Source organism: Panulirus ornatus, chromosome 7, assembly GCF_036320965.1.
Source record: "Panulirus ornatus isolate Po-2019 chromosome 7, ASM3632096v1, whole genome shotgun sequence".
In the NCBI taxonomy this organism is placed as follows: Eukaryota; Metazoa; Arthropoda; class Malacostraca; order Decapoda; family Palinuridae; genus Panulirus; species Panulirus ornatus.
The window spans coordinates 4166594-4181122 of record NC_092230.1 but is presented as its reverse complement, the minus strand read 5'-3'; the positions used below and the strand labels follow the sequence as shown (position 1 = coordinate 4181122).

Sequence of the window (14529 nt, the reverse complement as noted above, 5' to 3'; positions counted from 1 at the left end):
TATATATATATATATATATATATATATATACACACACATTGGGAAAAGGATTTATGCCTAGTAATTTCAGAACATCCTGGTGTTTTTTGGAGATGTTTGAACCTAGTTGAAAGCCTTCACTCTCACTAAGGAGAATGGATGTTAATACTTCATATGTTTACCTATCGTATATGTGTACCTAAAGTTTACATTTCGTCACACTGATGCTCATTCTCATTGGCCCTATTTTCTAACATGTGCACCACGGAGGTACCCGTGTGTGTGTGTACGCTCAAGAATAGACATAGTACCCGTGTACACAGCCAAGAAACGGGGGCAACAAGAGTGTAAAACACTCTCTCCCCCTGTAACACATGGATGGTAATCCCGAATGGTAATCGCACACCATTAAGCTTAATATGCCAGGAATAACTCCAGGTTCTGTATCCTTTATAATACTGATTGATGGTTATGTTTTGACCTTGGGTTCTGTTATTTTCAATCCTCTTGTAAAAAGAATCGTAATGCATTTTCATGTGGCTTACATATGTAAATACCGTAAATGTTGTGCAAGTGTTATAATTGCTGTAAATGAGAACAGATGCTTGTGATGCTCTTTTTTTTTTTTTCGAGAGTACGAAAGGAGACCACAGGAAAGGGTTTAGAACCAGTTAGAGGAACATCGTTGGGGTGGGTTAACTCTACTCGTTCAAGGGCGAGTTTTGAGAGGCAGAGAAGAAGATAGCCAAGCAAAGTTACTTTACCGATCGGATGTAGCTATATTACCGTCAGAACGAGAGAGTTGAGCAAAAGGTGGAGATCAAAACATGGTTTGAGATGCCTTTAGACGAAGCCCAGGATGACTTCTCTGTAAACAGTCGGGAAGTTTGTAAACAGTCGAAGTTTGCCAAACTTTCTTTGGGCAATAGGAACACTTGGTCTTGCGGACAATACACTTGCAGTGATCATGAGGAAAGATGAAGGCTGATTGGAAATCTGAGAGGGAAGGAGAGTTTCTCGGAAGGCTGATATAACTGGTTTTCTTGCCTGATTGACCCCGGGACAACTGGGAATGAACCAAGAATTAGAAAAAAGTGACAACTATCTCCTCGTTTTCTCTTGTCCTTTTGTCGTCAGCCCCATGTTCACGTTTGGCTAAAGTGTTCAAAAGAACCGCTCTTCTATCCCTTTGGTTTGAATGCAAGGTAATTTGTGCTTCATACTAGCATTCTAGTGATCTATCCTGACTCTATCCCATTGTCTAACTCCATGGCACACTTAAGATAAATGGCATATTTCTCGTATTGTCTATTTTGGCAACTCCTTGTATTTAATCAAGTACTTAGTATTTAGTACTTTATAATCCTACCTTATATAATACCCTGTTTGTATTTAATACTTTGATTATAATCCTACCTTGTCATATATCATAACACACTTTTGTTAGCCACAAATGTATTTTACCTCTCGAAATTCACCGAATATGCTTTAGGTTGTCTGTTCAAGTATACTATTATGATTTTGTTGCGTTTATATATTACATTTAACTTAAGATTTCCTGATAAATCTTGTACAAATATTAATGTAGCTTTTTATTCACTGTCTTCAGCGTGCGTCTAGCAAAGAGTGAAGATAGTATAGCCTTCCTTAAGTAGTTTCCTAGAACCTTAGTAGCCTTTGAAATCCCTTTCATTTAACGATGAATTCCTCCTCGTCTAGACTCCCACACAGCTTTCCCCCTACTCGAGGTTTCACTCCTCTTAACCGCTTTCCTCTGCATTCCAGGTTGAAGTTGGTGTTCTCATGTATGATGGAGTTGTCTGCCTTCCCGCTGGATTCGCAGGTCTGCACTATGGAAGTGGCAAGCTGTGAGTACAAGTAGTAGTAGTTTGTTTAACCTTTATGTGGCTACAGGTCCGTGCAAAGCGACTGGTAATATTACTTTTCCTCACGCTTTTGATGCTTCTCCTCGCGTATAAGCAAGGGTGATGAAATGGTAATGTTATGGTCTTCACGCTAAGCTTAAAGATGTTATTTCTCGCGTATACGCGAGGGTGTTGAAGTGGATTCTGCATTGAACAAGGGAAATGATTCAGTTACATACAGACGTGAAGCATCGGAGAGGAATATTCGTGGATATTGCCACTGGGAGACGTTATAACACATTACCAACACTTGCGCTTCTATGCCGGATGCAGGCAATGGTCATCAAGTTTGACCTTCGTGTGAATCAACGTTATGTCCTCGTGTAAACCTAGAGGTCTCGTCTCTTAACGGATGACGTACATCATTAACCAGCGGAATCATTCTATTTTTTAATTTTATGAATAAAAACTATATCGTGCATTCCCGTGACAAATCTAGAGTCGAAACTATAGATTTTTCTGAGGGTGCGACACGCGAACACTTTAGGATCAAGTCTGTCATTTTTTTTTCTACGGCTTCCAGCATAAGTTAAATACCAAGTTTATGGCTTCGTGTTTAACACTATCGAGGTAGTCGCGCATCCACGGACTGTGTGACTGTCGGTGTGAGTATAAATTGTTTCAATTCGAGGCTTCAGAAATACGGAAAGTATTTTCCACTGACCTACTGGCTGCCGTAGTCTATAGCAACTAATTCAAAACTCGCGTACTTGGTTATCTGCCTTTACGTCTAGTCTCCCCTGTGGATGTAAAACACGAAATTACACTTTTCATTCGTTCCATTTTTCCCTCGTGGTTATATTAAATGAATGTGGAAAAAGTAGCTAATATCTAGGGCACAAATGGGTATGTTTGATGATGCAGTGGTCCTAGCGATGCAGTGTGAACGCAAGTTGTGTGAGGATGTGCAGCGAAGGGTCGATGTGTTGGAAGTGAATTGTCCGAGGACATTTGGTGGTTTGAGGTCATTTGATCCAGTAAATGATGGCGTAAGAGAAGAGGTAAGTAGAATATGATCGAATGCTGAAGAGAGTTTAGAGATATGGAGAGAAACGAGGATATAGGTGTCAGAAGTAGAGGGAATGAGATTAGGGAGACTAAACTGGAGATGGAAGGATGGGACGAAAACTATTTTGAATGCTTAGAGCCTGAACATGCAGGAGGTTGCGAAGCGTACCTGCGATAAAGTAGATTGGAAGGATGTGGTATAGAGGGGTCGACGAACCCTCAAAGGACTGAACAGAGTATATATCAAGTATCCAAGGGAAGCTAAGGAAGTATGAGGGGCCTGGATTTGGATAGGGAGCAGAGATGTATGATATACGTACATATAATCCCGGGGTCAAGGGAGAGAGTACTGGTCACATATTTCCTGCATGTCGTAAAAAAGCGAATAAGACGGACGTGAGCATGGGACTGAAATTCCTCCCCATTTATGTGCTTCCATAAAAAGAGGAACGCAGGAAGGAGTCTGTCAGTCCGCCTAATATTTCTGTAGACATTCGTCTGTGTAGCCTGCGTTTCAACACCTGTGGAGGAGATCTACACAATTCTGTAGTCGTGTATCGAAAACTCCTGGTGTGACTTTGAGGGGAAAAATGGCATAAGGATCTCTCTACTTGGTTGGATATGGGCTGCAAAAGAACACCAGTCGCGTTTTCCATTTTAAAAGAAAACTCTGTGATACTAATATCTGTGAAATAGGGGATGGAGCGTCCACAGTCTATCTCTGAAGGGAAAATAGTGTAATGTCTTGTGTACCTGGTTGGTTATGAAACGTACCAGGAGCCTCAGGAGGCATTTTTCTAAGGAAACTGTGGAACTTGTAACGCAAGTGTGGTCAGGGAACTGGCCATAAGTTGAAACTGGGAGATACGAAACAGAATATATCGTGTAATACCACACTGCGTGTTGTCAATGGACTGAACAAGGGTAAGTGATGCGTCCTGGGTAAACCATGGAAGGGTCTGTTGGGGCCTAGATGTGGATAGGGAGCTGTGGTTTCGGTGCATTACGCATGACAGCTAGAGAATGGATGTGAGCGGATGCGGCCATTCTTCGTCTGTTCTTGACGCTAACTCTTCTACATTAGAAACGGCGATCAAGTATGAAAGGAAAAGTCCGAGAAAATTGGCTTGCCAAAAATGTAATGCATATACAGACGGATAGAAAATAAATGTACAGCAAGTTAGGTACGTAATGACCAAACAATGGGAAAGCAACGGCAAGATTAATTGGTGAACTCTGACAGAAAACGGAGAGAATGGATAACTCTTGAAGAATCTTTACAGTGATCTCGACTTTCCTCGCAATTCATTTGTCTTCCCAGACAGTGCGTGTGCTTGGCGCCACTTTTGCCAACCTCCCTCTTTCTCAAACAACCATCTCCAAGCATCGAGACAAGCGCAGTATAATCACTGCGTCTGACAATAAGTTACGTTGCCAGGATCATTTAGTTGGCTATAATGAACGATTGTCCTCCCCCTGGTGCTGAGTAGGAGGCGAGGATCGTGTACTTAAAGACGATAGGATCGTAGGACCACAGTAAAGGATCGAGTAGTTGGAGGAAAGGAGATCTGAAACCCCGTGATTTAGGTCAGGGTTCAGCCACCTTTATAAAACTAGGCGCCCTCTTTGCCAGCAAGTAATTAGCGGTCGGCCTCGACTGTTGCGCTCGACAATCATGAAACGTATGTCGAAAATAATTTACCTCAAATGAAAATGTGAAATGAGCAATCAGTAAGGCAACAGCATATTGTGCATTCAAGTGTACACCCAAAAAAAGTGTAAAATGGGGTTTTCATAAAAGGGACAATACGTGTCGTATTTCAATAGATTAAGCGTTCATATATATATATATATAATATATATATATATATTAATATATAAAATTTGGTCATTCGGATAAAGTTGAGTGGGCTAATAACCTGATATTGGTTTTTTTTTTATCAAAGCCAGCGTAAAACTGTTGCAAAAGCCAAAAAATATTTAGATTCTAGATGCAAAGAAAATAATTACGGAAACGAGAGTAAAACTCTAGGCTGGATATGACATCTGGTGTGAACGTAATTGTTCCGTAAACATTTGTTCTTCTTCGCGAAAGAAGAAACCACTGGACGTCTGCTTTCTCTGGTATGTTCACCGTAGCACTACAAGCAAGATGAGAGAGAGAGCGCGAGCTTCTCTCGTGTTACCTGATGCACCATATTAACTCTAAAGTCCAGCAGGGATCTGGAGAGAGTGTGTGTGTGTCTTGCTATATTATTCCTCAAAAGTCGCGGAACTCCACTTGTGTATAGGCAAGATTTGAGGCATTATATGGTCACCTGTTTAATTGGGCGTACAACCTGCTTCAATAGGTGCATCTCGAGTGTGTTTTCAGAGTCCACCCATTAAGAAAGTCTGAGTGGGTCGAGCTCAACCAAGTCGTTAGGTAGATCACCAGACTTTCTCCTGGCGAGGATGGAAATGCAAGATTGTGGTATGTCTATCAAGACCTGAGACAGACGTCCCTCTCATGAAATCTAATTCGTGCGATCATTCACAAGATGTCATTACTAGAGTTAGTGTATCTTCAGAAGGTAGATATATTCCCTTTTTTTTTTTTTTTTGCATAATTCCTTGTTCATGAACGATTGCAACTGTTTGAGATCACCGAAGTGTGTTTATTGATGAACGAAGAGTCAAGGGTGAGGGCATGAGAACCCCAACTCCAGCAGAACTTATTTGCTGCTGAAGGAAGGTCTTTGAGTTTGGGTCTCTTCTCGGAAACTCTGATAAGGACATTGGCGACATTCCCAGGAGCCTGTATGTCTCGTGGCTCAAGGCGGTGTTCTTTTCGCTTGTGTGTGTGTCTCCTCCCTTCCAGTGATGTTTTGGAGGATGATAGACGTGTCATAAGGTAAAGGTTCACTCGGATTGCTTCATTCAAACATTTTCAAGAACTCCAAAGAAAATGGTAGTCTTTTCTTATTCCAAGAACATTCACTCGAAAAAAATGGTTTTTTTTTTCCAATTTTCTTTTAGTAGCAAAATGCTTCCTCCCAAAAAGGTTATATTTGTAGTTGTTGGTTTTTGGATTCATTGTCTTTGGTAACGTCATCTCGTATCTGAAAGAGATATACACGTATATTAGAGGTGACCCAGTGTCTTGCACTCTTACGTTTTCTTACCTCTCAAAATGACCAGAACCTGATAGGAAGTGCTTTCATTATCATTTGAACGCGTTAGATTGAGTTCGGTGAATCTCGACAATTCTTTGGATAGAATGAAAAAAGGCCCACCAAATGCCCGCGAGGCAGACTACCCTCGCCTCACCAGTCATCAAGTCGACACTAAATTTCCGGCTCATTAGGAGTGAGGGACTTGGGAGGATATGAGAGGTCGCTGCTGGTTCCGTCTACACACACACACACACACACACACACACACACACACACACACACACACACACACACACACACACACACACACGCGCGCGCGCGTCTAGAGCCAATGAGAGTTTTGGGTTTGAGAAGATGTAAAGGGCCAGTGGAAATGCTGGACCTGTTGCTTATAATCGTAAGATTTCGATCTATCATGTAGAAATTATCCATTATATCGAGTCTTGCTCTCCTTTGAGTGGTAAAAGGACTGGTGATTAGATATTCCTGTTTCAAAAAGGACATAGACAATCATGACAGCAGGGAAGATGGTCATCTGGTCATCGGATTACATACTGATTTCATATTTGTGTAAGAGACTTTTCGATGAAAATTTGCTGAAAGGGGAAAGTAGTAGGATGTCTGATCAATGTCTCGTAGACGCAAGGGTGAAAATTTGTAGAGGTTTTCGAGAAAGGAAACACTGGATGAGAAGAGGGTGATGAGTTAGGTTTGGAAAAGACTTGTGTGAAGAGAAATATCGGGAGAAATTTTGTAAGAAAATGGATGGATGCGAGAGTAAACGAAGTTAGGGGAGTGGATGCGAAATGGTAGGTGTTTGATGACTGTGCTTGTATGTTAGACTGGTGTGGCATGCGAAAGGTGAGGTGGGCAGATAAGAAAGGACACAGTGGTAGAATATCTACTTAGGTTGAACATTGGTAGAAAATCTATAATGTTCAACCTAAAGATCCATAGATGAATATGAAAAGTTGGTAAGGAAAATAGCAATACGAACGCTTTGCTCTGTGACTTCACACTAACTAAATTGTAAAGGCCTTAATACTTTCATGTATTAGAACTACCTTTGAATTTTGTGAATTACTACCAAGATGTATAGATAAGATTACATCAACTTCCGATGGTTTACTTGGCGGGCGGGCGCGAAAGATATGGGTTATATTTGAATAGTTTCATTGAAAATTACTTTTGTTGGCTTTCCAGTGGCATTTTAGACGGGCTTATGAAAGATTCAAATGCGAGGAACTTTTACGCTGGCTGAATATTATGAACCTGAAATGTGTGTGAACTTTGCAAAGTGGGGGCTTTGTTGTTGGCATTTGAAATGCGAGGCTTTTGATAACTTTTGGACCCCGTCTTGATCCTGGAATACCTTCGTTACGATTTGCAGCTGTTGTGTCGTCTATTCTGAATGAGTTCGGTGTGATCTGCACGGCTTGGATGGCGAGTTCGATGCGATCTGTACGGCTTGGATGGCGAGTTCGATGCGATCTGTACGGCTTGGATGGCGAGTTCGATGCGATCTGTACGGCTTGGATGGCGAGGTCGATGCGATCTGTACGGCTTGGATGGCGAGTTCGATGCGATCTGTACGGCTTGGATGGCGAGTTCGATACGATCTGTACGGCTTGGATGGCGAGTTCGATGCGATCTGTACGGCTTGGATGGCGAGTTCGATGCGATCTGTATTGCTTGGATGGCGGTCTTCGGTGTGGTGTATTGTCTTGGATGGCGATCCGGAACCCTCTGGTGGCCTTGAAATAATCTATAAGGCTACCGTTTAGTATCTTAGAATATTGCTCAGGATCTGAAATATCTATAAAGTCATTATTGATCCTTCGGTATTGCTTGAAGATGTATTGGGTGTAAACCTTGAAGGTTGGCGATGGCTTAAGGCCTTTCGTAGATTGTATCCGTATCCAAAATAAGGGACATTAAAGTGTTAGTATGATGCTAGAACCTTGAGAAGTGGCATTTGTTGGTCTTGAAGCCTTTACATCCTTCCTTTTGATACGAGGCTCCAAGTTCACATATTTTGAATTGTAGTGAAATAAGTAGGAAATAAGTAGTTTCAAGGCTGGGGTGGCCTTTGGTAGCCTATACTACATAGCAAGAAAAGAGCTTGGCCTTTCCAATATTCTACAATACCTACATCCAAAAGTTTGGTCTTCTAGGGGCCACGTGAATCTGTTGTAACTTTAAACCTTTAAAGGCGTCGTTTGTCAACTTTAAGGCCCGAGTTCTGGTACCCTTAGATCCTGACACTGATCCTAAGGTAACTTTATAATCTAAGGTTGCAAGGTCTCCTGTTTTGAGCGAGTATAACTATCAGAAAATCTGGCTAAGGTCGTCTTTTGATGGCCTTAATAGGGTCTTGGCTAATTGATATGCTGTAGCCTAAAACCTTGATTCTGAAGTACCTACATCTAAAAATTAGCGATTCCTTGAAAAAGGGCAAAAAAATAGACCCATGTACTCGAACCGTTTAGCATAACATGGCGATGGGAGGAACGAGTGGTGGTGAATATTGCCGAAGGGGTTTGGCGATAGACGGGAGAGCCTCTGTGTGTGAAGCAGGCAAGAAACTTTGGCGATTATTCACTGTAATGACGATCCCAGGGCCGGTGGTAGGTGATTAATTTCAGATTAGACATAACGATTAATTGAAGGAGCTTCTTGTGTAGCCAAACTGAAGCTTGGTACATTAATCATTATCTTATGTTATATCATACAAACTTCCAACAGACATGGTCGAACCTGGGAGCCCTGTGTGGCAGGAGGGAGTGCTACCACTAGGCTACGATCGCCCCTAATAGGGAAATGACTATTCGAATACCATGTACTTTATTCCTATTATATACTTGCCTTCATCCATTCACGTCGCTACCTCGCCCCCACAGGAAACAGAATCGCTACCCTCAGCTTCAGCGAGGTAGCGCCAGGGAAACAGACCAAGAAAGGCCACGTTAGTTTACACTGTCTCTAGTTATGTATGATGTAGATCTTGGTTGATATGTCTACTTGTTCAGGTCTATGGCCACTGCTGGTCCACCTTCCCGCCATTCTTTGCCGATCTTCAGCCGTCAGTGTCTTCATACATTGTATCCCTCGTCTTAGCGAAGCATTTTTTTTTTTCTCTATTCTTTTTCCCTGGTCAACCCTCCGTATATTTTCTTCCGTTGGGCCGTTTTCCTTTCTTAGGTGAGGCAGTCCATACCTCCATTTCCTGTATGTCTGTGACCTGTGTAGTGGAGCGGCGTAAAGATGAAGGAAATATATTTTTCTACTTTTGGAAAGAGATCTGTTAAATGAGATCCCATATAGACAGTCTCTTCAGTTTTTTCTGCTCGTGTGAATGTGTCTGTAGGTGTTAAGAGTATAAACGTGATGCATTCACAGGGTCGCGCGCATGTGTTCGAATCCTGGTTGCGGCAGTCGGTCCACAGTCAATCCAGTTGTTCATCCACCCCTAGGGATTGGTCGAAGAAACTGGTACTTTGCTCAGGCATATATATATATATATATATATATATATATATATATATATATATATATATTCTGTTTCCCATTTTAGAAAGTTAATACAAGGAGGGGAGGATTTCCGGCCCCCCGCTCCCGTCCCCTCTAGTCGCTTTCTACGACACGCGAGGAATACGTGGGAAGTATTCTTTCACCCCTATCCCCAGGGATAATATACATATATATATACATATACACACACACACACACACATACGCACATACACACACACACACACACACACACACACACATACATATATATACATATGACAAATGTAAGAAACAATTTAGAAAACAAACTTTTAGCTTGAAATGAATGAAAAAAATGAATGTCACATAATGGTTCAACCTCTGGCTATGGAAAAGGAAATGTACAATTTATTCACACAAACGTCAATAGCAGTTCTCATCAATTTCACCACTGTATCAATAAGCTTCAATGTCTAAGCTACATTTTTCTCCAACTTCACTATTTTCTTGTCAAAAACACCATGCATGAAAACTATCACTCCAGTAACACAACTATAAACATTTACTTCCCCTTTAAAGTTCTGGGGAAGTCTGTAAGTAACGTAAGGGTAAGAGAGATGTGTGGAAATAAAAAGAGCGTGGTTGAGAGAGCAGAAGAGGGTGTTTTGAAATGGTTTGGGCACATGGAGAGAATGAGTGAGGAAAGATTGACCAAGAGGATATATGTGTCGGAGGTGGAGGGAACGAGGAGAAGAGGGAGACCAAATTGGAGGTGGAAAGATGGAGTGAAAAAGATTTTGTGTGATCGGGGCCTGAACATGCAGGAGGGTGAAAGGAGGGCAAGGAATAGAGTGAATTGGAGCGATGTGGTATACAGGGTTTGACGTGCTGTCAGTGGATTGAATCAAGGCATGTGAAGCGTCTGGGGTAAACCATGGAAAGCTGTGTAGGTATGTATATTTGCGTGTGTGGACGTGTGTATGTACATGTGTATGGGGGGGGGGGGGGCCATTTCTTTCGTCTGTTTCCTTGCGCTACCTCGCAAACGCGGGAGACAGCGACAAAGTATAAAAAAAAAAAAAAAAAAGAAAAAAAGAAAAAAAATATATATATATATATAGCGTTGATTGATGGCCTTAATTATTGCCTCAGCTGCCCGTGCCGTCTTTAACTAACAAGACTGAAGTGCAAGTACGTATGTAACACATTAGCTTAAATTCTATGGGTTTTGATATTCCCCTAATAGTCTTGTTCACTGTCTATACTCTTATGGCGGATGGAGAACGCGCGCACGCCCACCAGGAGCGAAGGTCCTCCAAGCATGCAACATACGAGAAATCCCACCAGGGAAATCATCATCGTTGTGTTTCCTGTTCTCGTGCTGTGAACTACCCCAGCGAGGCCACCAGCCTCGTACAGAGTATATAGAATTTTTGGTACGCGCCTCGCGTGCAACAACCCTCTTAGGGGAGACTTGATAAACGGAGTTCTATTAAGTTAGTTGGAGCGTAGATATGCAGGAGCGGTTCTTTTAGCTTTATGCAAGGTATGCCGGAGCAGTTAGCTTACGCAAGATGAGCAGGAGCAGTTATTTTAGCTTTATGCAAGGTATGCAGGAACAGTTTTTAGCTTTATGCAAGATATGCAGGAACAGTTTTTAGCTTTATGCAAGATATGCAGGAACAGTTTTTAGCTTTATGCAAGGTATGCAGGGGCAGTTAGCTTATGCAAGGTATGCAGGGGCAGTTAGCTTATGCAAGGTATGCAGGGGCAGTTAGCTTATGCAAGGTATGCAGGGGCAGTTATTTTAGCTTTATGCAAGGTATGCAGGAACAGTTTTTTTAACTTTATGCAAGATATGTAGGAGCATTTATCTCTAGAAGGATCTTTAGCAGCTTTTAATCTTGGTCAAGATATTCGGGAGCAATATTTTTGATTGTGAAAATATTGAATAAGTTCTTGTAGTTTCATCAAAGATATTCAGTGGCAGTTCCTTTACTTTTAGCGAAGATATTTAAGAATAGTTCTTATGTTAACGTATGGCGAATATTCGGAAGCAGTTCTTAGAGAATATACTTCGTTCTTATAATTTCAGCGAAGATATTCGGTTCTTATGCTTCTAGTCGAAGGTATAAGATCTATGTAGCAATTCTAAAAGTACCGACGAAAGTGTTTTATCACAAGCGAAAGCCTTTAGCCCAGCATTCCATTATTTTGGATTATCTTCACACAGGAAAATGTCGCCATTTAACCTTCCATGTAGATCCAATCTTGATGACCCGCGTTCATTTCGAGAGCTTTGTGTGTTCGTTGTACTATGTGCAGAACCTTGGGTATTGAAGCGATGTTCATCCCAGACCACTTTCAGCCCCTTAGAGATTGTGAAAGATAATCTGATAAGCTTAGAAACACAGTGTAGTTTCCATCCTACGAAGTTGCGCTTCTGTTTAAAATTACCCCCACCATTTGTGCTTAGACTAGCATCCACAACGATAAGGTTGGGCCAACATTTCTCTAAAGTATGCAAAGTTTTTTCTTATTTTTCATTTATATTCTCGTACAGAAGACTATGGTCACTGGTGCAGTTGTATAAAAGTTTCCACTTGTGTTAGAGCTGCATCTACGAAACTAGATTTTTTGGGCCAACTGTTTTATAAAACATACGATAGGGGTATATGTTTTTTGAGAGGGGGCATTTTCTTCGTTTATACTTGAGCATTGATTGTGATCTTTAGTGCCTCAAATGCTTTCATATTTGTATGTTTTCGGCTCTTTCAGCCATACCTCTCGCGTTCTTCGCCAAAAAGTGTGCACACGCGCACACAACACGCATATCTGCGTTAGTTTTCTCATGTCAACTATTATACTACTGTAACGCAAGCTGGGTTGAAGTATTCACGATTAAATATTCACCATTGAATACATAATGTATATCTACACAATACCACTGCACTACCACGAGTAATGTAACGTTATATCACTTAATGCTCACTTACGAATGCATAATGCATGTTTACATAATACTACTAGAATTCAACCGGAATATATATTTGTTTGACAGTGTTCACTTAATTCACCATCCAATGTATAACGTATAAACCACAACATTTGCCCAATAAAACCTCGTTTACTGTGTATAGACTTGCCTCACTCGTATACTTGGCCGGAGCTACGAGATCTTCTGTGATTAAGTAATATTATGATTTTTTATCGAGCAATGCTGTAATTTCTTAATGGTATATTTTCAACCGAATGATCCTTGAATCAGAACGTTCTTTATTTATTGACTACACATAGACGTAAGTAAAACCACAGTAGAATGGACTACACGAATTGTCGAGCGCTTTCGTATAATGACATGGTCAGGCGTGAGTACAGATGAAGAAAACCATAACACATTACACCAGCCACTCGCCCGCCACTGTGCTGGGTCAGCAGACGAATGAATTAAGAAACAGGTGAAGGGATTAGGGCACAGGTCAGCCTCGACGACCTCACATCTCTCAAGTTGAAAAACTCGAAGTTAACCTTTGTTCTTGGACGCATACTCATTTGTTTTACTTATAAAGTTAAATGATTTATATAAGCAGACATTTTTGATTCGTACTGATATTTCTATTGCTTGATAAGACACTATTCTACTGTTTCTATTTGTTAGTTATTGTGTGATAACTTTAGTTTTGCTTCAGTCGATCTGGTGATCAATATCTTTTAAGCTGAATAAATATTTCCTTTCTAGAGATTAGGGATTCTTAAATGTGATGGCTACCATGAAGTACAATTTCATCTACTGGGGATCTGTTAGCTCTTTATCCTCGTCGTCTTGCTCCCATAGAAACCTCTTTCGCTTTTTCAGAATCGAACGCACAACTCACAAGTGCTTATTTCCTCAGTCATCATCTCTTTTGCAAGAGAAGGTCCTATATTGACGACTGATTGTACCTGCCCCTAAGGTCAACACCTGGGGAAACCCTGGTGGAAACGACTGTGTATAGAGTACCCCTGGGGTAGTTAGGCAAAGTGATTCAAGAGTTATGTAGATACACAGACCACACAGACCCCAGGTCCGAGCGCGGTTGATTCGGCCTTAAAACTAGGTAAGAAAGAATTATTTATAACTTTCTTTTCAGTAGGGAAATGTAGGTCCATTGTGTGCTCTGCCATCTTGTAGTGCGCTTTTAATCGGAACTTGAGACGATAGTGGTGGGTGTTGAAGTCTTTCCCTTTTAAAGAACTGAAAACGGCTGGGAAGATAAACTGATAACAGCTGGGAAGATAAACTGATAACAGCTGGTCCAAGATATTTTCTCTGACCTTTGAAGGGGTAGAAACTCGATCACCTCCTCATGGGAGCCTTCAGAATTCACATATCTGCGGAGAGGGGCGACTTGTGCAATGTTGTGTCCCCCACACACTGCTCCTCGCATGCAATTGAGAAGCCCAGGGTTCAATTGACTCCTTTAATCTGTCGACTGGTAACCAATGTGGCCACTTTAAGAGGTCTCTTCCACACTGACTGTCTTTGTAGACATGGGCATGTCTTGAAATGTCTGAATGGATTTTGTCTTTTCTTTAAAGCATTCGAGAGTTCTCGTATGGTAGTAATTCATAGTGTTTCCCCCCGAAGATATGAAGTGACCGGGGTAAACCATGGAGAGGTCTGTGGGGCCTGGATGTAGATGGGGAGATGTGGTTTTTGGTTCACTACACAAGGCAGTTCGAGAATGGATGTGAACGAACGTTGCCTGCCTTCGTCTGTTCCAGACGCTGGATCGCTAGCAAAGGAAAAGGGGAATGTGTATATATATATATATATATATATATATATATCCATCACCTCTGTCGGCTTGTTCGAAAAAGCGCCACACACGCGTGATTATATTTACTGAATTATGAAGATAATATAATCGGAAGAATATATAGTCGTAATTTTTTTTAGTGTGGGAGTTGTGGGTCATGAATCTTGAATGC

At 41.4% G+C, this 14529-nt stretch overlaps 1 protein-coding gene across 2 annotated transcripts in view; it reads left to right on the top strand.

The window, feature by feature from the left end:
* LOC139749377 (glycine receptor subunit alpha-2-like) overlaps nt 1–14529 on the top strand; it is a 231530-nt gene that overhangs the window by 90509 nt on the left and 126492 nt on the right. For both annotated transcript variants that reach the window (XM_071663162.1, XM_071663161.1), the window contains exon 6: nt 1765–1847. In XM_071663162.1, coding sequence (XP_071519263.1) covers nt 1765–1847 — 83 coding nt within the window. The remainder of the gene's footprint in view (nt 1–1764; nt 1848–14529) is intronic.